The sequence below is a fragment of the Thamnophis elegans genome, chromosome 3 (genome assembly GCF_009769535.1).
Source record: "Thamnophis elegans isolate rThaEle1 chromosome 3, rThaEle1.pri, whole genome shotgun sequence".
NCBI classification, from domain to species: Eukaryota; Metazoa; Chordata; class Lepidosauria; order Squamata; family Colubridae; genus Thamnophis; species Thamnophis elegans.
This window is the reverse complement of record NC_045543.1, coordinates 150210534-150234908: the sequence shown is the minus strand read 5'-3', so window position 1 is coordinate 150234908 and position 24375 is coordinate 150210534. Positions and strand designations below refer to the sequence as shown.

Sequence of the window (24375 nt, the reverse complement as noted above, 5' to 3'; positions counted from 1 at the left end):
CAGGTTGGGGCTGTTGGGTGACCTGATTTTTGGGGGGGGGCACATTTCAATTGGAGGACAGTCGCAACTGACACGTGACAGATTTACTGAACAATTAACACTCTTGTTGGCCTTAAGGAAGCCTCATTCTCTACAACAGCAGGAGTTGGGCCAGAGTGCCTAGTGTGGGAATGAAAGTGCCATGCAACAAGATTTGCAGCTGGATGATTTGTCTTGCTCCCCCCACAAACTCTGGAGGCTTCTGCCTGTAGTGCATCAATTCCCCAGGTGGGAAGCAGCTGGAGAGACAGACATATTTTGTTGTAGCACAGTGTTGGAATGCAGTATTTCAGGCTAACTCTGCATTCCCACCGCCAGCAGGTTCGAATCTCACCAGGCTCAAGGTTGGCTCGGCCTTCCCAGGTCAGTAAAAGGACCCACATTGTGGGAGGCAACATCTGAACTCTAAACTGCTCAGAGAGGGCTGTAAAGCACTGTGAAGTGGTCTATAAGCTTAAGACGGCGCTACTGCTATTCCCCTGGAGACCTTGGGAAGTTGCTGGTGTGATGACAGCCCAAGTTAATTAAGCCCAGGAAAACTTTAACAGCGCGCTCTGTGCAATTTACAAGAGCCCTGGTGACACAGTGGTTGGAATGCAACGTTGCAAGCTAAATTCACTGCCAGAAGTTTGATCCTGACCGGCTCAAAAGTCAGCTCAGCCTGCCTTCTGGTCAGTAAAATGAGGAGCCAGTTTGTGGGAGGCAACACCCACTTGGAGAGGGCAGAGAGGTCCAAGGGCTGTTGCTCGACGTGTCTTCCTGGGAGAGCCTTTGGGTCCAGAGGGTGTTGTTTGTTTGTTGTTGTTTATTTCATTTATATGCCGCCCTTTTCCCCCGAAGGGGATTCAGGGCGGCTCACAACTCAAACCAAGGAAGGGGGGATATAGACAAATTAAAACGACACAAAAACAGTACATGATTTAAAACACACAACAATCATACCATTCGAGACGGGGGCAACGGTTCTTTAGCCCCAGGCCTGTCGGAACAGCCAGGTTTTAAGGACTTTGCAGAAGGCCTGGAGGGTGGTGAGGGTCCGAATCTCCATGGGGAGATCGCCGGAGCAGCCACAGAGAAGGCCCTCCTCCAGGTGGTAGCCAGGCGACATTGGCCGGCAGATGGATTTCGGAGGAGGCCTAATCTGTGGGATCAGATGGGTCTTTGGGAGGTGATTGGCAGCAGGCGGTCTCTCAAGTACCCAGGTCCAATACCATGAAGGGCTTTATAAGTGACGACTAGCACCTTGAAGCGTGTCCAGAGACCAATGGGCAGCCAGTGCAGCTCGCGGAGGATAGGTGTTACGTGGGTGAACCGAGGTGCACCCACAATCGCTCGCGCGGCTGCATTCTGGACGAGCTGAAGTCTCCGAATGCTCTTTAAGGGCTGCCCCATGTAGAGCACGTTGCAGTAGTCCAGTCTAGAGGTCACAAGGGCACGAGTGACTGTTGTAAGATCCTCCCGGTACAGGTAGGGACGCAACTGGTGCACCAGCCACCAGGTGGCTATGGGGACACCTGCAAGCACCCGCCAAAGAGGCGAAGGCGAGGTGGGGGGGGTGTGTGCCATTAAATGGGAAGGAAAGCCAACGTCACACAGGCTTCATTTCACGGGAGAAAAGCCTGAAGGGCTCCAGCCAGTCGCGCTTTTCCTGCCGAGAGGCCCCGCAGGGCAAGAGGCTTCCCCGCAATCAGCTGCGTTGGATTTTCGCCTGCATTGAAACCGGGAACGTGGCCAACCCCATCCGCCCCCCATTGGCCCTCCCGGCTGCATCCCTCCCTCCGCTCGCTCTGGGCGCTCCGACGGCCGCAGCAAACGAGAAGGCCGGGCGGGGGCGCGCCTCGGATGCGGAAGGGCCGGGAAATCTTCTCTGGGTCGGCGACTCGACGGAGCCTCTGGGGACCTGCGGCAGGAGAGTGGCCGGGCCCTTTTGCGGGGCGGAACCAGGGGCGGCGCGGAACGGTTCTCCCCCCGGGAGCGTGACGAGCGGACCCGAGCGGCCGACGCCCCATTGGCTGCGAAACCGGAAGGGGCGGTCCAGCGGAAGCGCGGCGGAGGCCTTGGAGCGGCGGACCGGCGCTGGGCGGGAGGCGCGATGCTGGCGCTGCGGGCGGCGCGCGGGATCTCCGGAGGGCGGCCGGGGCGGCTGCTGCTGCCGCTGCGGCGGGAGGTGCGGGGCGCCGCGGGGAAGGGCGGGGAAGGGCGGCGGGGGTCGCGCTGAGGGGGGCGGGGCTGCGTCCCTGCCGCCCCCCCCCGCGCCTCCAGCCTCTCCCTGGTGCTCTTGCAGGGCGCCCGGCCGGCGGGTCCCGGGCCGGCGCGGAGGAGCGCCTCGGGGCTGCCCATGAACACGGTGGTGCTCTTCGTGCCGCAGCAGGAGGCCTGGGTGGTGGAGCGCATGGGCCGCTTCCACCGCATCCTCGAGCCGGTAAGAGCCGCGTGGGGGGGGGAACTAAGAGGGCATCTAGTCGGGCTCCCTCGCCACGGCCGCCCGGGGGGGAGAGGAGGGGTCGCTCCGGCCAAGCGGCGTCCGGCCCCGACCTCTGCCCCCTCCAAGCCCCGCCCGCCTGTCCAGCGTGCCCCCCCCTCCCCCGCTATCCTTCGCTGAGCCCCCCCCCCCTTCCTATCGGTGGGCAGCGGTTCTCAGCCCCCTGAAGTCCCGGGAGACCATCGGCGATGCTCGGAGGCTGTTGGGGGGAAAATGCTCAGGCGAGGCTTCCTCGTGGCGCGTTTCCCCTCCCCCGGCGATGGGCGGCTGCTGTGGGTTGAGACTCTGCCCTGCTGCGCTCCCGGTTTCAGCCGCGACAATTGGATTTCAAGCAAGCAGGTCTGTCCAGGGGCGGCCAGGCTTTGGCTCCTTCCTCACCTCCTCGCCCTGGTTGGGATTCGATGCGGTCTCCGCAGTGGGGCTGCCAAGCTCTGGACAGCGTCTATCCCAGAACTCTTCCAACTTGGCCACTTTAAGACTTAGCAATAGCAGTTAGAGTTATATTCCGCTTCATAGGGCTTTCAGCCCTCTCTAAGCGGTTTACAGAGTCAGCATATCATCCCCAACAATCCGGTTCCTCATTTCACCCACCTCGGAAGGATGGAAGGCTGAGTCAACCCTGAGCCGGTGAGATTAGAACCGCTGAACTGCAGATAGATTAGATTAGATTTATTAAATTTATATGCCGTCCTTTTCCCCTGAAGGGGACTCAGGACGGCTCACAACTCGAACCGGGGAGGGGGATACAAACAAGAAATTTAAAAAACAACAGCATAACAATATATAATTCTAACAGTCAGCTGAAGTGGCCTGCAGTACTGCACCTTAACCACTGCGCCACCTCGGCTCTTCAACTCCCAGAATTCCCCAGCCAGCATAATTTAGGTGTGGACTACAACTCCCAGCATTTTGGCTAGGGAATTCTGGGAGTTGAAGTCCGCCCTTAAAGTCGCCGAGACTGAGAAAGACGTTGTTATAACCTAGAGTAATAGAGCTGGAAGGGACCTTGGAGGTCTTCTAGGCCAACCCTCTGCTCAAGCACGAGACCCTATCCCTGAAGCCTTCAAACTTGGCAACTTGAAGATTTGTGGACTTCAGCTGCTAGAATAGTTTGGGGACCCCTGATCTAACCCATCAGCAGCCGGAGCCAGGACGGGGGAAGCACCATGCTCCTCCAGGCAGGAGTGACACCTCAAGGGGCTGCTCAGCAGAGCGTGGAGTCCCGGCAGCCTTGCCGCTTTCCTGTTCCATGCTCAGAGGTTGCTTGGATGCCACTTCCTCATCTGCCTGAAGCCTTCTTACAGGTAGTCCTCGACTTACGGCCACAACGGAGTCCAAACTTTATCATTATTAAGTCGGACATTTGTTAAGTGACTTTTGCCTGGTTTTCACTGCAGCTGTCAAGTTGGTTAAGTGAATCTGGCTTCCCCATTGCCAGAAGGTTGCAAAAGGGGAATCACGTGACCCCGGGACACTGCGACCGTCATAAAGATGAGTCAGTTGCCCAGCGTACCAATGTACATCATCACATGACCTTCCGGATGCTTCAACAGTCCTAAAATGGTCGTGTTGATTTTTTTCAGTGCCGTTGTAACTTCAAACAATCACTAAGCAAACTGTTGTAAGTCGAGGACTACCTGTATTTCCTTTCCTCCCACGTTCCCAGAAAAACTTGCAGCTGGCTTTACAATTGTCATTTAAAGGGTGGTGGCAATGGGCTGCCTGCGGGCACGGCTCCATTAGTCAGAGCGAGAGTGTGCGTGTGAGTTGTGTGGGGAATGAAGGAGTCTGTCTCATCTCAGCTTTCTCAGATTGCCCACTGCGGCGTTGTCGCCACACTGGTGGGCTGCTCATGTGTCCTTGCCTAATCAAAAGGAAAACACCAGACGAAATTCCTCGGGATGAGCAAAAGCCTCGAATGGTCATCGAAGGGCTCTTTTATTAGAAAAAGTTAGTTACAGCGTCATCAAAAAGGAGCGTATCAAAAGACATATAATCACACATGGCACAAGTAAACTAATGAAAAGTTCACAGCATTCTACAAATAAACCAATAGAAAATCACATCATGGCAAAGGGTGGGCAAAGGGGGAATAGAAAGCTACAAGCTGCATGGCATTGGGAGGGGGAGAGAGGGAATAGAAAGTTACAGCACAGCATAGGGGGGGAGGAAGGGCATGTGTGGGAGTAGCTGGCTCACATAGTTCTTGTTACATGAGGCTGCATAGTGAGTTATGACCATTAGGCCAGAAAGATGTTTCTGGTGCGATGTTTTTGCATCCCTGTGTATGTGTGTTTCAGACAGCAGAAGCTGCCCTGCACGCAAACACCCGGAATGAATTCCAACAGCCCACTTTGGGGGGGGGGGGGGGGATGGGCCTAGCCCAGCCTTGGAGAAGAGGGTGGGAAACATCTCTGGCCTGCTGCAGAGGGCTGGAGAGTTTTAAGAGGAGGCCGGAGAGAGCCCTCTCCAAGGATGGTGGCGCAGTGGGCCAAGGTGGCGCAGTGGTTAAATGCAGCACTGCAGGCTACTGCTAGATCAGCAGTTCAGCGGTTCAAATCTCACCGGCTCAGGGTTGACTCAGCCTTCCATCCTTCCGAGGTGGGTAAAATGAGGACCCAGATTGTTGGGGGCAATATGCTGACTCTCTGTAAACCGCTTAGAGAGGGCTGAAAGCCCTATGAAGCGGTATATAAGTCTACTGCTATTGCTACTGCTATGGTCCGCTTGGTTTCGTGGCGTATTACTGGGGGTTGGACTAGATGGCCTTGGGGGAGGCTGTTTCCCCGTGAGGTCTCCCAGTGGAGCGGCCACTTGTCTCAGTCCCACCAAGCCTTGTGATGATGCTGTTGATTCCCCGGAGAGAAAGGGATGATTCTTGTCCTTTGCTGATCCTTGCCAGGGACTGAACTTCCTCATCCCACTCCTAGACCGTATCCGCTACGTCCAGAGCCTCAAGGAAATCGTCATCAACGTGCCAGAGCAGTCGGCTGTCACTCACGGTGAGGGGCCTGGCCTGGGGGGGGGGAGCGGGGGCAGGAGCCGTGGGGGGGGGAATAATGGGGGCCTCATTGACCATTCAGTCCATGAGCCCAACTGAGTTGAGGCGGCCTTGATTGGATTGGATTGCTGGCTCCCTTCATCCCTGCAGGGAAGGGCTGCACCATGGAAGGGACCCTACTCAGTACAGGGAGTCCTCGAATTACAACAGTTCATTTAGTGGCTGTTCAAAGTTAACAAACGGACTGAGCAATGTGACTTAGGACTGCTTCTCGTTCTCCTCCGGCTCCTGGGATCAGAACTTGGGTGCTTGGCGACTGGCGTGTCTTTATGACGGCGTCATCCTGGTCACGTGATCCCCTTTTAGGCTGGCCTTTAACAGCCAAGGTCAACGGGGGAGCCCAGATTCGCTTAACGACCACACGATTCGCTTGACGAAGCCGCAGTGATTTACTTCACAACCGGGGCAAAAAAGGTTGTAAAATGAGGCAAACCTCAACTCAGTTTCTGCTTACTAACGGCAACGTGAGGCTCAGTTGTAGCCGTAATTCAAGGACTGCCTCTAGTTGCCAGTCTGGCTCCATGGTTCCTGCTGGAGCCTCCACCCTGAAGCGTTAAGGATGAGCCGCCCAAACTCTGACCAGACACCAGGATGATAACGGTCCGGCTGCCTCATTGGAGGGACTCCAGGCAGCCTCCCGTGACTTTAAAACTCCCCTAGGGAAGGACGAGCAGCTTCCAGAAGCTCCCTCAAAGGAGGCATAAATGCTCGTGACCCGTCAAAACCGCGCTCGACTAAGCCGCGCCCGATTAAACCGCGTCGCTGACGTCATCAACAGGGCGACAACAGCCAGCGCGGAGAAAGAAGGGCGCTTTAAATAGCGCTTTGAAAGCAAGCCGATTCAACTTAAGGTAAGGGTTAGGTTTAGGGTTAGGTTAAGGGTTAGGGTTAGGTTTAGGGTTAGGTTTAGGTTTAGGTTTAGGGTTAGGTTAAGGGTTAGGTTAAGGGTTAGGTTTAGGGTTAGGTTTAGGGTTAGGTTAAGGGTTAGGTTAAGGGTTAGGGTTAGGGTTAGGTTAAGGGTTAGGGTTAGGGTTAGGTTAAGGGTTAGGGTTAGGTTTAGGGTTAGGTTAAGGGTTAGGTTTAGGGTTAGGATTAGGTTTAGGGTTAGGTTAAGGGTTAGGGTTAGGTTAAGGGTTAGGATTAGGTTTAGCGTTAGGTTAGGGGTTAGGATTAGGTTTAGGGGGGTTAGGTTTAGGGGTTAATTTTAGGTTTAGCGTTTACAGCGTGCCTTTTTCTCCGTGCTGTTGTCGCGCTGTGATGACGTCAGCTACGCGGTTTCGTCGAGCGCCCTTTAGTCGAACGCGGTTTTGTGGTGGAACCTAAATCCTTCCCTTCCCCACCATCCATCCAGTCAAGAGCGGAAGAAGCTTCTTGGATGGGAAGCGAAACATCTTCAAAGAAAAAACCAAGAAGTCCAGTTGGGAAAAAAAAGGGCACCTTTGGATGAGCAGCTTCAAAGCAGGAAGCTGGGGGGACTCGGAGGGTCATTGATGGTGTCCAGTGGTGCACTCGGACTGAACATAAGAACAGAAAGGGGTCAGGCTCCCTCCGCTCTGGCCCCACTTAGCCTGGGCCTTTAGCCCAATTCCTTGGGTGTTTGATGCCGGCGGGGGGGGGGGGGGGTAGCTTTTTCTCTTTGTTTTGGTTGGCAAGGCAAGAGCCTCGTGTGAGCGGCCCAAGGGCTGGGTTGATTTCCTAAAGATTTGATTTGATTTGATTTGTCTTGTATGCTGCCCACTCCCGAAGGACTCCGGGCGGCTCACAATAGACAAGGGGAAGGGGGAAAACTAGACAAAGACAACACTTTAAAAACAAAGCCGCAACATTCACAATTTCCGTGGGGCTGGATATTTCACAGGCCCCCTGGCCTGCTGGAGCAGCCAGGACTTCGTGGCTTTGCGGAAGGCCGGGAGGGTCCGGATCTCCATAGGGAGGTCATTCCAGAGGGCCGGAGCTGCAACAGAGAAGGCTCTCCCCCGGGGGGTCACCAGCCGACATTGGCTGGCAGATGGAATCCGGAGGAGACCCAACCTGGGAGATCTAATCGGTCTGAGGGAGGTGATCAGCAGGAGGCGGTCTCTCAGGTACCCAGGTCCGATGCCATGTAGGGCTTTATAGGTAGCGACCAGCACCTTGAAGCGGATTCGGAGACTAATGGGCAGCCAGTGCAGCTCGCGGAGGATAGGTGTAACGTAGGTGTACCTGGGTGCACCCACAATCGCTCGCGCGGCTGCGTTCTGGACTAACTGGAGTCTTCGAACACTCTTCAAGGGCAGCCCCATGTAGAGCGCTGCTCTACGGATGGCCAAGGGTCCCTTGGCTTCGGCTGAAAGAACTCTTGTGTCCTTGCAGATAACGTGACCCTCCAGATCGACGGTGTTCTCTACCTGCGCATCATGGACCCCTACAAGGTAACAGGCGGAAGCCCCGAATAATTGGAACTCTTTAGGGGGGGGGGCTCCTGGTTTCAATTGCACGGAGTTTGGAGGTTTGGCAGATGAAAGCGGGTTGGGGAGGGGGTCTCTTTTGAGTTGACCTTTCCCAGACTCCATGGGGCTCTTCCCCCTTGATGGTGGGTCCGGCTCTTCCGCCTGGCCTGGAAGAAAGTCCACTTATTTCCCGGTTCCTTTCTTCTGATGCCTCTAGGCTAGTTACGGGGTGGAGGATCCGGAGTATGCTGTCACTCAGCTTGCCCAGACCACCATGCGATCCGAGCTGGGCAAGCTCTCTCTGGACAAAGTCTTCCGGGTAAGCAACAGAACACACACACACACACACACCCCGCTATGCACTGGGCAAGAGAAGACCAGGGTGTGAGGCTTGTCACAACTTGGGCATTTAGGAAAGGAAGACCCTCGACTCCCATTTGGGAAGTGAAAGGTTTACTTTTACTAAAGCCAAGCGATTACAGCAAAAGAGAAGCCGGATGATCTGAATTGTTCCCACCCAAAGCCTCTGCTTTTCCCTCTTCCCTGGCCCTCGACTCGGTGCCCAAAGACGCTTGAATTAAATGTTTTCGGAAGGGCTTTGAGGTTTGGTGCCTCTTTGGTGGAGTTTTGCATTGCGGCCATCCTTGAGCAGCTGTTCTGGATTCACACCTGTTCTGGTTCCTGTCATTCCCCCCCAATCTCTCGCATTTTATGGCAGCGTGCCAGCTAAGCGAGGTATGCTGAAGATGGCAGAGCTGCCACGTGTGTGTGTGTGTGTGTGTGTGTGTGTGTGTGTGTGTGTCTGTCTCCCCAGGGTTTTATGTCAATAGATTAACCACCTGCTGGTTGGTGCAAGGGGTGTGTGGTTGAATAGAGCTACGTGGCCTTTTCCTCTGAGAAAAAAAACTTATGGAGGCACAAGCCAAAGGGCTGCTCAGCAGTGACTGAGGAATGTGGAGGGACCAGGAGGTGGTTGTAGAGCCCACACCTGCCGCCTAATGGCCCCCCGGCTGCCTCTGGTCCGCAGGGTGGGTTAGGCCCAGGCAGGGCTGGGCCAAGGAAGGCCCTGGCTAATGGGCAGTGGGGCAGGATGGGCTCTGGGGCTGTCTTCACGCTCTGCCCTTGCTGGGCTCTCTGACTCCACGCTTGTCCCCTCCAGGAGCGGGAATCCCTCAATGCCAGCATTGTCTATGCCATCAACCAGGCCTCGGACTACTGGGGCATCCGGTGCCTGCGCTACGAAATCAAGGACATCCACGTGCCCCCCCGAGTGAAGGAGTCCATGCAGATGCAGGTCAGGCTGGCATTCCTGGGCAGAGGAAGACTTCCCAGGCGGCGGCGGCACCACCCTTGCCAGTTGCTGGCGCCTGGTGCTTGGCACTTTTCGTTCTGATGCGCCTCCTCCTCCTCTCACTGGCTGCCTAGCTGTGGCTGGGATGAGGGCGAAGTGGGTCATCTGTGCCAAACGGAGGGGCTCCCTGGCATCGCTTGGCTCCGCACAGGGTTTGGGGTTCAGGGCTTGTAAAAGGAGCAACAGATGAACCCCCTCAGCCCTGACCTGGGAGACGAGGTTCCCCACTGAAAGGCCCCGTTGCTCCCAGGTGGAGGCCGAGAGGCGCAAGAGGGCCACCGTCTTGGAGTCTGAAGGGATTCGAGAGTCGGCCATCAACGTGGCGGAGGGGAATAAGCAGGCCCAGATCCTGGCTTCGGAGGCCGAGAAAACGGAGCGCATCAACAAGGCCGCCGGTACGCAGAGCACAGAAATGGCTGCTTGCAGGGGGGGGCTTGGCTCAAAAGTGCAGTTGCTTTCCTCTGCCACATGTGGTGCCCTCATCTGGCATGGAGGCGGGGGGGAGGGGGGGCGGAAGCACTGATGGGTGCCCAGGAGGAGACGTCTTTGGGCAAGCCCAGACGCTGGAGGTCCCGGCCTTCTTCGTGGGAGGCCTGGCACTTTGGCTAAATGCTCCTTCCGGGCAGCCTGGACCAAGAGGGCTGTGTTTGGTTGATGGAAGGCCCAGGCCTCCGCCCTCCCCTTCTATGTCCCCCCACTCTTCTCTGAGAAGGGGAAAGGAGCTGCGATTGATTTTCCCCCTCCCCCGGGAGGAAGGCCTCAGCCCACAAGCCCCCCCTCTCTCTCTCGAGGCTGGGCGAGGCACCTGGGAGGAGAGCCCGCCTGGGTGGAGCCAGCTGAGAATCCCTTGGGCTTCTCTATCTCTCTCTTTCAGGGGATGCCAGCGCCATCCTGGTGAAGGCCCAAGCCAAGTCTGAGGCCATCGGACTCCTGAGCATGGCTCTAACCCAGCAGGTGATCACGGGGAAGAGGGAGGCAGAAGGGGCTGGCTGCCCCTCTTTGCACCTGGAGGGGGAGGCTCCAAGCGAGCCCCCTGGTTGGGGCCGCTTGCTGGGGGCAAGTCCAGGTTCATGAGGGGAGAAGGGAGGTGTGGGGACTGTCTGTGTTGGGTTCTTTTAATTTTCAAAACAAACAACACATAAAATCCTCCTTCTTTCCATACTGTAGAAAGTGTATCAGTTGGTTACAAAAGGCTTTCGTGCATCTCTTCCACAGTCCTAAAGCATAATTCATATTAACTCAAGTATTTTAACTCAGATATTTATACATGTTACCCTTATACCTCCATTTTTATTTGACTATAATTGTTTAAACGTCCTTCATCATAAAATATACCAAGATTTAATACATAACCACATACTGGCATTTCATTTAATATTTCTAAAATCTTCCAATAACACTGAATCCTTATGTCCTATTCTAGCTAAACATCCATAATATTTAATAACAAACTTTTCTAATCCTCCTTTCCAAATCACTGTTGGCAATTCTCATCCAGTTTCCTTATGTTGTACCCATACATATATATTGATTGTCATCATTATCCCTCCTTTATTTGACTATATCCCGTATCATAATATTTCCCCCCTAATAATCAAAACCTAACTGTATCTAACTTAGTTCTTTTTTATTAACCTTTGAATATAATCCAAAAGGATTTTTAATCTTCCTTTTCATGGGTACCATTCAATATTCATATCCAATTATTACTTATCATAACACTACACATTGTATACATTATTATCATCAATTCTTTAACTATATTATCACTAAATTTCACTAAGTTTAACTAGTTTTAAGTTATATTTTTCCAGAGACCATGAGTTCAAATCCCACCACTCTCTCAGACCCACTCGCCTCACCTCACGGGTGTGTGCTAAAAGTTTCCTCTGAAGAGGAGCGGCGGGGAGGACTGGGTGGGATGGAGCTGTACTCGGCCCAACTCGGCTGGCCTGGGGTCCAGGGTCAGGGAGCACCCCTCTTGGAGGTGGAGAAAGGGGGGCTGGGTATTGCCCACTCATTTCCATTCACCGGATGCACAGACCCCCTTCCTGGTGCTCAAGCACAGCAGCCTCGATTGTCCTCTGGGCAGGAGGCAGGAGACGTCGGTTGACTCAGGAGGGAAGGATTTCTGTGAAGAGCCAAAGGGGGGCTTCAGGGTGTCCTTTCCCTCTGGGTGGGAGAAGGCCAGGAAGGCCCCTCCCCTCTTCCCCACCCCCAGCGGCCTTTGGGTCACGCTTCCTGTTCTCCTCCCAGAATGGCAACATGGCGGCTTCCTTCTCGGTGGCCGAGCAGTACGTGCAGGCCTTCTCCCAGCTGGCCAAGGAGTCCAACACCATCCTCCTGCCCACCAGCACCGGAGACGTCACCAGCATGGTCACCCAGGTCAGTCTGGAGCCCAGGAGGGGAAACTGGTGGCAGCCGCAGAGGAGATGGCACAGGAGCCGTGCTCCTCCTGGCTGAGAAGGGATTTCGGGGGGTCGGGGGGCAGCCTGGCTGCAGTGGTTGGGGTGACCACTAGATGGCAGTTGCTCTGTACGGGCATGGGGGTCCCCCTACCTTGACTGAGATGGGGAGACGTTAATAGATGGGGAAAAGGGCCCTGGGGTGGGTGGGAGAGGAAGACCCCAGGTTTAGGTGGGATCTAGGCAGAGGGGATACTTTGGACCCCAGAGGATGGAGGTGGCTTTCAATGCTTTGCTGCTTTTTGAAGGGTTGACAGACTGGCTTTCTTTTGAGGTGGGGGGATGAGCACACACACACACCCCGGAAGGACCCTCCTCCTGGGTGTCTTGGCAGCTGTGGGGGGGGGGGCAGAGCTGCCACTTCCTTGGTGACACACACACACCCCTCCGTGCTTTCTTGAGCCAAGGTGGCGTAGTGGTTAAATGCAGCACTGCAGGCTACTTCAGCTGACTGCAGTTCAGCAGTTTGGCTGTTCAAATCCCACCAGGCTCAAGGTTGACTCAGCCTTCCATCCTTTCGAGGTGGGTCAAATGAGGACCCAGATTGTTGTTGGGGGCAATATGCTGACTCTGTAAACTGCTTAGAGAGGGCGGTATATAAGTCTAAGTCTAACAATTCTTCTTCCACAGGCCATGTCCATCTATTCCTCCCTGAACAAGACCCAGGCGCCCCCTCCTGAGATCCTGGAGGAGCCCCCCGCCTCTCCCCAGGTGGCGCATCAGCCCTCCAGCAGCCCCAGCTTCATGGACCTAGAGCAGTCGAGCACCAGCTAGCCGGAGAAGCTCCCCCTTCCCCTAAGGACTGCTCCCCAAGGAGCCCCCGGACTCCTCCTGCTTTGTTTTTTGGATTGGATTGAATCATGTTGTAATAAAAGGAGAAGGAAGAAGAGACCCTGTTGGAAGCCGTTGGGGGGGGGGAGTTGGGGCAGGGGGGGGTTGAAGGGCCTACACCGCGGTTTGTGTGTGTGTGTAGAGCAGTGTTTCTCAACCTTGGCCACTTGAAGATGTCCGGACTTCAACTCCCAGAATTCCCCAGCCAGCGAATGCTGGCTGGGGAATTCTGGGAGTTGAAGTCCGGACATCTTCAAGTGGCCAAGGTTGAGAAACACTGGTGTAGAGGGTGGTCTCTTGGTCCTCCCGCCGATAGGGGGCGCCCCCGTGGCCGCTCCGGCCGCCTCCTCGCTCGCCGCGCCGGCCCCTTCCGCCCCGCCGTCCTTCCGGGTGTCTGCCGGTCCAAGGGCGCGATGGGCGGGCGGGCGGCGGCGCTGGCGGCGGCGGCCTGGGCGGCGCTGCTCCCGTGCGCGGCCCTGGCGCTCTTCGCGGGCGGCTTCCTGCTGATGCGGCTGGAGCTGAGCCAGCGCAGCGCCTGCCACCTCCCGCCGGGCGGCCCTCCCGCCACCGCCGCCTCGGCCTCCCCGCCCTGCTGGCTGCCCGGGCGCTTCCCGCGGGCGGCGCTGGTGCTGATCGACGCGCTGCGCTTCGACTTCGCCGCCGCCACGGGCCCGGCCGTCCCCGGCTCCCCCAGGCCCTTCGAGGGGCGGCTGGTGGTCCCGCGGCGCCTGGCCCTGCGGCAGCCCCGCCACGGCCGCCTCTACCGCTTCCGCGCCGACCCGCCCAGCACCACCATGCAGCGGCTGAAGGCGCTGACCACCGGCTCCCTGCCCACCTTCGTCGACGCCGGCAGCAACTTCGCCTCCTACGCCGTCCGGGAGGACAACCTGCTCTGGCAGCTGGCCAGCAACGGTGGGAAAGGGGGGACCCGGGGCGCTAGTCCTCTTGAAGGAGGCTGCAAAGCCCTCCTGCTTCCTTGGTGGGGGGGGGGGTCGTCTTCAAATCGCTCTTGAGGGCGGGAGAGTCTCTTTCTCTTGGCTGCTGCTGGATAGCATGGAAGCCTCCCACCTCTGCCCCTCCAGTAGTAGCCAAGCTGATTCGAACCATAACAGTGCTTCAAAGGTAATGATGGGAAACCCCCCAAAGGGATCCCCCCCCCATCACAGGTTGAAAGCCCCTGTCCCGGGGCCTTTGAGTAGATGGATGTTAGTTGCTCTCTCACCATCTCCAGGAGAACAGAGAGTCTTTCTAAGCCACTTTCTGGTTTACTTAATGCAATGTTTCTCAACCTTGGTGACTTTAAGTCCTGTGGACTTCAACTCCCAGAATCCCCCAGCCAGCTATGCTGGCTGGGGGATTCTGGGAGTTGAAGTCCACAGGACTTAAAGTCACCAAGGTTGAGAAACACTGACTTAATGAATCTCCGAAATCTTGGAAGTTGGGCGTGGCTCATAGTTGCATCAATCCAAAACGCCTGTTGGACACAAAACGGTGTTCCTCCTGGCTGGGAAATCTAGCTGTTGATCCCCCACCCCCCCACCCCTCACCCGTCCCCCAGCTTTGGACTCAGGGGCTGAGTAGACCCTTTCAGGCAAAATGGTTCTCCAATCTCTTCTTGACAACCCTGGAGGTTTTTAATAGCAGTTAGAGTTATATACCGCTTCATAGGGCTTTCAGCCCTCTCTAAGCGGTTTACAGAGAGTCAGCATATCGCCCCCACAGTCTGGGTCCTCATTTCACCCACCTCGGGAGGATGGAAGGCTGAGTCAACCTTTGAGCCGGTGAGATTTGAACCGCCGAACTGCAGATAACAGTCAGCTGAAGTGGCCTGCAGTACTGCACCCTAACCACTGCGCCACCTAGGCTCCCTTTAAGAAGTCGGGCAAGCCTTTGTCTGGAATGGTGTTGGGTTTCCTGCCTGAGCAGGGGGTTGGACTAGAAGACCTCCAAGGTCCCTTCCAGCTCTGTCGTCGTTTGGTTTATTAGATTTCTATGCCGCCCTTCTCCCAAGGACTCATTGTATTCTAGAGAGAGAGGGAGAAGGAGCAGGAAGGAGGCTTCCTGGAATGGGAGGAGGCAGCGTTGGGGGAGCAGGCTTTATGCCAAGGACTTGGGCTGCGTTACCACCTGCTGGTTGCCATTGCTGGGGACCTCCCCTCCTTTGTGCCTCTGCCAACGCCCCCTACCCCCCCCCCCTTCCTGTCTTTCAGGGAAAAAAGTGGTCTTCATGGGAGACGACACCTGGGAGGGCCTCTTCCCCCAGGCCTTCCACCGCGCCCACTTCTTCCCTTCCTTCAACGTCAAGGACCTGCACACGGTGGACGACGGGATCTTGCAGCATTTGTACCAGACAGGTGAGCCGCGGCCCCGGTTGTCCTGCCTGGGAGGTTGGGGGACGCGAGGGGAGGCCGGAGTCAGGCGGGAAGGACGACCCGGGGGGACCAGCTAGGAAGGGATCCGGATTTTGCTAAGGAAACGCTTTTTCGTGGCTTTTGTAACATAGCCAAGAAACGGAGGCCCAAAAAGCATGTTTTAAGAAAAAACCTTTCGGTCGGTTTCACCCCTAAAAACCTCCTTCCTTGGCTGTCCTTGCCCCCACCTGCCCGTCTGCCTCGCATGAGGGTTTGTTTGGGAAAGGAGAGTCCCAGCCTCAGCTGCCCCGGCTGCCTGTCCAGGGAGCTCAACCGTCTCCAAGCTTTCCAGCTTTGGGGACCCAGGTGGACATGGGGGGATGGTTCCAGGTGCACACATGTGCAGCTCCATTTGCGCAAGCAGCAAGTACACACGCACCTGTCACTCGTATAACTGGAGCCGTGCTGATTGCCCTGCCCACTGCACGCACAAGCGGACACAATCCTCAGCCTGGTTCTGATGGGTCCAGGGAATCCCTGACGTAGCTCTTCCCTCTCCCCTCTCTCATATTTTGCCCCCCTCTCTTCCTGGCCCGGCTGACTCCAGGCGCAACTTTTGCCCTGCGTTGGAGAGAAGGCTCCAGCGGGCCCTGCACTTCCCCCTCCCCCCGCAGCCCTCCCTCCGAGGCAGCACCCCCTTTCACCTTTGACCTCCTTCTCCCCTCTTTCCTGTGGCAGTGGACAGTGGCGAATGGGATCTCTTGATTGCCCATTTCTTGGGTGTGGATCACTGTGGTCACAAACACGGGCCAGACCACCCCGAAATGACCAAGAAGCTCTCCCAGATGGATGAGATGCTCAGGTGAGTTGGAAGTGGAGCGGAAGCCCTCCTTCCCCCAGCCAAACTCCCCCGGCAGAACGCCAGGCAGCTTTTCCACCGGCTGCCCTCATCTGGTGCAGGGCACAAGCGTCCAGACCCAGCCGAAGCCCCTGGGGGGTTGCGGTGTGGCTCCTCCTAAAAGGGCACCGTGTCTGTTATCCACCAGCCATTGTTGCGCTGGGGAGGCCGAGAGTCTGTGGCTCAAGTTCTATGTTGTTGATGGACAGTTCACTGGTTGACCACCTGGGAAATGACACCCTCCTCCTGGTGGCAGGGGACCACGGCATGACCTCCACCGGCGACCACGGGGGAGACAGTGACGAGGAGCTCGATGCGGCTCTCTTTGTGTACAGCAAGAGTCCTCTCTTCCAGGACCCTCCCCCTGAGGTGAGCCGGAGGCCCTGCCAAAACAAGGCTGCCCCCCCCCCAGGTTGTTCCTCTTGTTTGTATTCCCCCCCCCCCTATTTTGGTTTGTGAGCCACCCTGAGTCCCTTTGGGAATAGGGCGGCATAGAAATCCAATAAATCCAATAAATCAGGTGGGCGACGCCCATGGGAGGCAGGACGAACCCTGAGCTGCCCTCGGGTGTGTCCTTGGGCAAGGTTACCTGTAGCCTTCCAGGGGCTCCCGGAATTCCTTGCATTGGTGATCTTGATGGAAGGATGGAGGTCAGCAGTCCCCCCCCCCCCCCCCCGCTCCGGCCAGCAGCTCCAGGTGGCCAGTCCCTGATGAGAGGCTGGATGAAGAAGTGGGGCCCTCCAGGAGCTCTCGATCTTCGCCCGTCAGTTGTTCCCCATTCATTCCTCCTCAGGAGCCCCAGACGGTCCCACAGGTTAACCTGGTGCCCACCCTGGCCCTCCTGTTGGGGGTGCCGGTGCCCTACAGCAACATTGGGGAAGTGATGGCTGACCTCTTTGCAACCGAGGGAGACGCGGCCTCTTCGCTCCGTGCCCAGCTGGCAGCCTACGACATCAATGCCAGGCAGGTAAGAGTGGCTCCCCTCCCCTGGGGGCCTTCGGAAGTCAGGGCTTGGAAGGGAGGGTGGCAGGCTAACTCTGCCCACTGCCGGGAGTTCGATCCCAGCCAGAGAGGGCCGTGGGCCACTGTGGAAGTCTTAAGGGCCACTGCTGCTCTGAAGGCAGCCCAAAGACCCCCCCTCACTCGGGGGGGAGTCCAGCAGGGGAACCTCGTCCTGCGCAGCGGCCTCTCCAGCTGCCCCTCAGAGCACAGAAGCTGCCAGTGAAAGTGAAAGTGAAAGTAAGGTGCAGCTGAAAGGCTTTTGGGGAGGCTCTTAGTGAAGTGTGCCCCCCCCCCTTGGCTGAAAGAGCCTCTCCAGGGCTCTGAGCAGCTGCTCTCTTTCCTCCGGACAGGTGGACCGCTTCCTGAACTCCTACGCAGAGGCCGCTCAGGACCTCCCGGCGGAGAAGCTGCAGCACCTTCAGCGTCTCTTCCGCTCCGCCGTGCAGGAGCACGAGCGCCTCTCGGCCCAAGAGGCCTCTCTGGCGCTGCTGCCGCAGATGGAGGGGCTCCGGGCGCGCTTCCAGCAGTACCTGCGAGAGGCCCGGGCTGTGTGTGCCGAGTCCTGGGCCCGCTTCCATCCCGGCTTCATGGTGGCCGGCTGCGCCCTCTTGACCTCCTCCTGCCTGCTGTGCTACGTGGCCTCCCGGCTGGCCACTCGCCTGGACTTCTCCTACCGCCACTTCTTCCTCTACCCCTCGCTCTGGGGGATGGCGGGGGTGGCCCTGCTGGGGCTGGCTCACCTCCTCCGGGGGGCCAGAGCTGACCTCCTCCTGCTGTCCGCCTGGGGGGCAGCCGCCTCCCAGCTGGGCTTCTTCTGGCACTGCTGGACCAGGCGCCCCCCAGCCCCGAAGGCGGCCGGCCTTTGCCCCCCCTTTGAGGGGTTCAGCCTGAAGCCCAGGCTCTGGGCGGGGCCGGGGCTGTCCCTGGGCATCCTCTTCCTGCGTTGCGCTGCCATGCTTTCGGACAGCTTTGTGGTGGCAGAGGGCCAGGTGGTGCCCTTCCTGCTCACCTCCCTGGTGCTGCTGCAGGCGCTGAAGCTGCAGTGGAAGGGCAGGCTGGACGGCTCCCTGCACTGTTGGCAGCTGCTGGCCACCCTGGGCGTGGTGGTGGTGTGCGCGCGACTGTCGGGGCTTTTCCGGAAGTGCCGCGAGGAGACCCCGGCTTGCCAGACGGCCTCCATCCTGGGCGCCCTCTCCAGCCTGCAGGAACCCAGGGCCAAGAACCTCTACTACGGCCTCTGCCTGGGGGTGCTGGCCAGTCTGGTGTGGGGCACCCGCTGCTGGCTGCGCCATTACGGCAACCTGAACAGCCCCTGCGCCCTGGTGCTTTTTGTGCGGTGGGGGTTCCCGCTGCTGGCCTTGGCCCTGGCCGGTTACTGGGCCATCACCTCTGGCGCCGAGGAGACGCTGGTCAAGCGCCACGCCTGGGCCCAGCTGGCTCTGTTGGCCTTCCCCCGCGGGATCTACCTCTTGGGGGTGGCCGGCCTCCTCCTGGTTCTGTGGAACCCCGTGACCGTCTTTCTGGAGGGCGGCCAAGAGCCCCCCCTCGTGTCCTCCAGCTCCGAGGCCCTGATCCCCCAGCTGTACCGCCGGATGCAGGAGTCCCTGAAGAGCCGGCTGGAGGAAAGCCCGGGCGGCTGCAGGGCCACGGTGGCGGCCTACGGGCTGGGCAGCGTCTATTCGGCCGCCTTGCTCATTTCCCTGGCCCTGCTGGCCTTCTTGCTGATGACTCTGCACACGGAGCGGCTCAGCCTGGCCTTCCTCCTGCTGTTCGTGGAGGCCTTCGCCCTGCTGTGGATGAACGCCTGCACCCGGGCCCTCTCCTCCTCCTCCTCCTCCACACACTCGGGTGAGTCCGGGAATCCCAGCTCGGCCCTGGTCAGGGGCTCTGGAAGGAATCAGCACAGAGCACATTCTTAGAAGGGAGCTAGCTAAACTCAGTGCAGGAGTCTCAGCTGGGAAGGAGGGAAGCCCCTGGGAAGAGAGGGCAACAGGGCTGGCAGTCCGGCCTGCAAAACAGGCATTGGCATCTCGGAAGAAAAGGCAGCTACTTTCCCAACAGGCGGGCAGAGCTGGGGAAGCGAGTCCAGCTTTATCCTCTGGGCAGGTCCATCAAGAGTTAAACAGTTGGGTCACAGCTGGGTTGTAAGCTGGATTTCAAAGGCTAAACCCACATCCTCGAGTTGTGCCTGAGGAATACCTGGCAGGGGAGGGTGATGGTGGATGTTGCCTCTGGTCAGCAGAGTCTCTGGGCTTGGGGCCGTCTGGGTTCCAGCACAAAACCGCGTCTGACTAAACTGCGTCGCTGACATCATCAACAGGGCGACAAAAGCACGGAGACAGAAGCACGCTGTAAACCCTAAACCTAAAATTAACCCCTAAACCTAACCCCCCTAAACCTAAACCTAACCCTAAACCTAACCCTAAACCTAACCCTTACCTTAAGTTGAATCGGCTTGCTTTCAATGCGCTATTTAAAGCGCCCTTCTTTCTCCGCACTGGCTGTTGTTGCCCTGTTGATGATGTCAGCGACGCGGTTTAATCGGGCGCGGCTTAGTCGAGCGCGGTTTTGACGGGTCACGGGCCGTCTGGAGAGGCCAAGTCATCCTCCCCCCACAAACTCCTAGCAAGGGGCCTCTTTTAAAGGCGGCTAGAGATGCAGCCCACCCGGGAGGGTCTCAGCAGGGCCTCTGAGCCTCGTGTCCCTGGGGGGAAGCCCGATCTGCAGTGCCCAACGGTTTAGCCGCAGCGTCTGTGCTGCGCGTGGCAGTTGGAGATGCCGAAGGGCCTCTGGGAGGGTCAATCCCCCGATTCCGCTGCTGAGACCTCCCCGGGTGGGGCCTTTGGGCCGGGGGATTCCTGGGCTCTGGCTCTAGACTCTGCCGTCCCTCCCCAGACCCTTTCGAGGTCCCGTGGGACGCCCTGGTCGCTTGGGCTCTCGCCGCCGCCCAGTTTTTCTACACCACCGGCCACCAGCCCGTCTTCCCAGCCATCCACTGGAACGCGGCCTTCGTGGGCTTTCCGCAGGGACACAGCACCAACCTGCTGCCCGCCCTCCTCGTTGGTGCCAACACCTTCGCCTCCCAGATCCTCCTGGCAGGTTAGTTGGGTGCCCGCAGGTGGGTCCTGAGTGAATGGCAGCTGGGACAGAGGGCGAGCCGAGGGTGGGAGCCAAAGCAAGCCCTGCATTGGCAAAGGGCCCTTCATCCCTGGCACGTCACGGTGGCACTTGGGAGAGCGTGTGTGGGGGTCTTTGCCTCCAGACTCTCCGACACCCTTTGGACCCACCACTGGGGGGTGTGGTGCTGCCTGCCCTTCCTACGTGCGCCAGCCTCTCTGCACGCCCCTCTTCTATGCCCCCCGCGTGATCTGCCTTTGGGTCTCTCTCTCTCTCTCTTGTCATCCCTCTCCCCCTTCCCGAGGCAGCCGGCTGCCCGCTGCTTCTGCTGTGGCCCTTTGTCTGTGAGGCCGGCACCTCCGCGGCCAGGAGGCCCAAGACGCGGCTCCAGGAGAGGCCGGAGGAGCAGATGATGGAGATGAGGCTGCGGGAGGCCCCAGAGCGGTTCTCGGCAGCGCTGCTGCAGCTGGGCCTCCGGTACCTGCTTATTTTGGGGCTCCAGGTACGTCTGCGGGAGAGGCGGCCTTGGCGGGGATTCAGAGCTGCTCCACCTGCAACCGGTGGATCCCCAGGTGCTCCGTTCTGTGACCCGGTGGAGATTGGGATTATTGATCAATTGTTATTGATTTGTTAAGCAATTTGTAACAGCTGCCCAGATCACCCCCGTGGGACTCTGAGCAGCTGATAAGATTTTAAAAATCCACCAGAGAGAGAGGGAATCCTCAACGTAGGACCACAACGGAGCCCCACATCTCTGTTGCTAAGCGAGGCAGCTGTTAAGTGAATCTTGCCCCGTTTTATGACCTTTCATAAAGTAAATCACTGCAGGCATTCAGTTTAGGAACACGGTTGTTAAGTGAATCTGGTTTCCTCATTGACTTTGCTTGTCAGAAGGTCGCATCACGTGACCCCCGGGACACCGCGACCGTCATAAATGTGAGTCACTTGCCCAGTGTCTGAAATTTGGTCATGTGACCACGGCGATGTTGCAACGGCCGTGTGAAAAAATGGTCGTGAGTCATTTCTTTCAATGCCGCTGTGGCTTCAAGTGGCGACTAAACAGACTTGTCGGTCAAGGCCTATAATATAATAGAAATCCACGCCCTCCCATCAGCCCCCGTGGCCGGCTCCGTCTCCCTCTGGGCTCCCCCGGCCCTCCCACAGAGCCACGTCTTTGGGCCCTTTCAAAAAGCAGCAGGGTGGGGGCCAAGTGTACCAGCACCCACCAGATGACAGTCCACAAAGGAGACTCTTTTTCGTGCCCCCTCCCCCCCCCAGATGACAGTCCACAATGGATGGGGTCGAGCAGGCGTAACGGAGCAGGGGCATCCCAGGGTCCCAGCTGGAGAGCCCTGGGGCCATCTGAAGGGGCCCTCTATGGGCAGGGGCTGCCCTTCCTTGGCCGCCCTGGGGATCTCCCCTCTCTGCCTCCCAGGGGGGCCCTTCTCTCCTGAACAGGCTCCAGCTGTCCCTTGCTGGAGGCCAGGGCGGCTGCGCCTGAAGATAAGAGCTGGGGAGGGGGCTGGGGGGAGCAGGGCGGGGTGAGGTAGGTTCCTTTTGTGAGGTTGCTGGCTCAGGTGCGCCCCTCTCCTCTCCTGCCTGGACTGAGCCACGCTCCTCTCTTCTCCCGACAGCTTCTGGCTTCTGTTCTGGCAGCCATGATCCTCAGGAGGCATCTGATGGTGTGGAAGGTCTTTGCCCCAAAGTAAGTCTTTGCCACGTGGCAAGAAGCTCTGTCTCTAACCCCCCCGCCCAAGTCCCAAAGCCCAGGCGGGAAGAGTCGGGGCGGGACCCCTGAGCCTGGACTGCAGGCGGGCGGGAGACTTGCAATGGGGCTGAGTAGAAATCAGGATTCTGCTTTGCCAGCTTCCTCGTCCCAGTGCACGCTCAACTTGGTTAGCTTTAGACAGCTCAAAGCAGAAGAAACGGGGCAGCTGCTGAAGGACATGGAGGTGCCCCACTTAGGCTGCCTGGTCTCCTGGGTCCCCGGCGGGTATTGCTCAGGATGTAAGAGGGGACCAGGCTGAGCCCGAGGGAGGGAAGGGCCAAGCACATCATCACTTTGGCATCCCTTCACCCTCACAAGAGTCCAGCCCTCCTTCAGCTCCTTTGTGTCTCATCTGCTGCCCTTTTGTCTTGACTGACAGGAGTCCAAGTTCTTCGCGATGGGGGCGGATATCTGCAGCTCGGGTGGAGGATGAGGGTGGAGGTTCGTCCTCTGAGCTTGTGGGTTGGTTTCGTTACCAGGCTAGTGGTAACAACTTCAACGGAGTTGTACAAAATGTTTTATAAGTGGCATCTTCCTCCCACAAGGTTAGCAAAAACGAATCAGAATCTCTCTCTGCAGTGTTGGAAATGTAACTTGGCTTTAGGATCTTTTTATCGTCTATGGTGGTTATGTACAAAAGCCAAGGAATTTTGGCGTCAGATAAAGACGTGGTTGGAAGAGATATTAGACCAAAAGATAGATTTAAAACCAGAATTATTCTTATTAGGAATAATAAAAGGAAAATATAGAAAAGGGGTGACATATTTAATGCTGCCTGGGATAACCGCAGCAAGGTTGGTCTATGCACAAAATTGGAAAAAAACAGAGATGCCCCCCCCCCCCCGAAGAAGAAGTCATAAAATTTTGATCTGTGCAGAAATGGACAGACTGACGCTAGCAATCAAAAATAGAGATGAGACAGAATATTATGAAATTTGGATCAAAGTGTATCAATGGTTGGAAATGTGGAAAAGGAATCGGAAGAGAATATTTTTTCTGAGGATTGTAAAATTGGAACTGGATAATACATAGATAAATATATAAAGGAGGATAAGGGATGTGTTAATAAGATTAATGTAGCTGAAGTAGAAACTGTTTTTGTTGTTATGTTAAAATATGTATGGAAATGAAAAAGCCAGAAAGGTCGCTCTATGTCCAATGTTTGGGATGTTTATTCAATTAAAAATATTCTTTAAAATAAAAGAATTTCAGCGGAGTTTAGGGGATGCTTCCTGACCCCCACGAAGCCCTTATGAGCAGAACAACAGCGACACCAGCATCCCCTAAACTTCGCTGAAGGGGTCACCCGCTCAAGAAGTTACCCAGCCCGGTAACGAAACCCATAAGCTCAGAGAAGGAACCTCCACCCTCGGTTCAGACTCTTGTGTAGAGACAGCCTGGATTAAAGGTGTGCTTCTTTGGACACCCTTGGTTCTTGATTTCATGCGCCTGACACGGGCTTTACAAACTTCAAGGAACACACCTCGCGAGGTGTCTGCGTGTGTGCTTCGTCCACTGTGGATGAGGCCCCACCTGCCAAGCACACACACACACACACCCTCAACCGCAGGTTCTCTTTGGTGACAGACCCTTCCCAGGGAGGGAGCTTCACCTGAGCTGCTCACCTGATGGGCTGGGCTGTTCAGGCGCACTGAGCATCCGTTGCCTGTTGGCCTTGGGCTCACCCTGTGCTGCTTCTCTTCCCCCCCCCCCCCCGGCAGGTTCCTCTTCGAAGCAGTGGGCTTTGTGGTGAGCTGCGTCTTCCTCCTGCTGGGCCTGGGCCTGGTGATGCGGGTGGATTGTGCGGTCAGCAAGTGGTTCAAGCAGGTCATCCTTGCACATCCCAGATAGCGCAGCAGCGCAAGGCAGCCCATCGAGGTTCCTCACGATGAAGAGGGGTCCCCGGTCCACCCCCCAGAGATGCCCTCTGCTTCCTCCCCCTGCCAAGGGCAGAAAGGGGGCAGCCTTTGAAGGGCAAGGAGCTGCGACGGAACGGCCCAGCCTTGCCAAGAGCGGGAAGAAGTTCCGGATGAAACCAAAGAGAACTTCAGGTGCTCGTTTGCTGGGTGCCTGGGGTACACGGACACCTTGTGGGGAATGACTTCCTCTCCTTGAAATCCCGGAGGACCCGGCAGCTTCCTCTCGAAGAGGCTCTGCAGCAGAGCGCCTTGGCAGCCCTGGGCAATTCCTCCGAGGGCCAGATTGCATGGGACTGTGTTCTGGGGAGGGAAGCCGTGGGCAAGGTGCCCTCGGCTGCTGCTCCGCCTGGCTCAGGGGCTCCGAGGCAGAAGGCCAGGCTTGAAGGCTGAATGGCCAGGTACCCGGAGGTCCTTGCTGCCATCCCCTTGGGGTGCTAGATTCTGGGTTCCAGGTTCTGGGTGTGGCTTTTTGAAATAAAAATACGGATTTTCAGACTGGAGTAGTAGCTTGAGTTCATGTGGACTTTGGAGAGTTGAGAAGGAGCCACCCGTCTCTGCCCCAGCTGGATCACCAGGAGACTCTGAAGCCTCTTCGCCTGATTTGGGGTTCAGCGAAGAAACATCAGAGGCTGCCCTCTGCCAAGTCAGTGTGGGCCTCTCTG

The 24375-nt window shown here is 57.3% G+C and overlaps 2 protein-coding genes across 2 annotated transcripts; both read left to right on the top strand.

The window, feature by feature from the left end:
* The first annotated feature begins 2116 nt into the window (after positions 1-2116).
* LOC116506721 (stomatin-like protein 2, mitochondrial) lies at positions 2117-12716 on the top strand. Its single transcript, XM_032214605.1, has 10 exons — positions 2117-2206; positions 2324-2461; positions 5424-5523; positions 7935-7993; positions 8229-8330; positions 9171-9305; positions 9613-9757; positions 10237-10316; positions 11619-11747; positions 12458-12716. Exons 1-10 carry the CDS (start codon positions 2132-2134, stop codon positions 12599-12601), a joined length of 1107 nt encoding a protein of 368 aa, XP_032070496.1. The 5' UTR covers positions 2117-2131; the 3' UTR covers positions 12602-12716.
* A 322-nt stretch (positions 12717-13038) lies between these two features.
* PIGO (phosphatidylinositol glycan anchor biosynthesis class O) lies at positions 13039-24208 on the top strand. Its single transcript, XM_032213577.1, has 10 exons — positions 13039-13570; positions 14869-15012; positions 15748-15871; positions 16117-16276; positions 16701-16874; positions 17260-18757; positions 19805-20008; positions 20335-20528; positions 21661-21731; positions 23516-24208. The coding sequence occupies exons 1-10, from the start codon at positions 13072-13074 to the stop codon at positions 23643-23645; spliced, it is 3198 nt and encodes a 1065-aa protein (XP_032069468.1). The 5' UTR covers positions 13039-13071; the 3' UTR covers positions 23646-24208.
* Positions 24209-24375: the final 167 nt, after the last annotated feature.

Bases quoted from the DNA above. Each gene is read 5' to 3' on its own strand.
- PIGO (XM_032213577.1), top strand. From the start codon at position 13,072: ATGGGCGGGCGGGCGGCGGCGCTGGCGGCGGCGGCCTGGGCGGCGCTG. The intron at 16,277-16,700 runs GTGAGCCGGAGG...ATTCCTCCTCAG, and splicing joins TCCAGGACCCTCCCCCTGAG to GAGCCCCAGACGGTCCCACA. The intron at 21,732-23,515 runs GTAAGTCTTTGC...CCCCCCCGGCAG, and splicing joins TGGAAGGTCTTTGCCCCAAA to GTTCCTCTTCGAAGCAGTGG.
- LOC116506721 (XM_032214605.1), top strand. From the start codon at position 2,132: ATGCTGGCGCTGCGGGCGGCGCGCGGGATCTCCGGAGGGCGGCCGGGG. The intron at 2,207-2,323 runs GTGCGGGGCGCC...GTGCTCTTGCAG, and splicing joins TGCTGCCGCTGCGGCGGGAG to GGCGCCCGGCCGGCGGGTCC. The intron at 10,317-11,618 runs GTGATCACGGGG...TTCTCCTCCCAG, and splicing joins GCATGGCTCTAACCCAGCAG to AATGGCAACATGGCGGCTTC.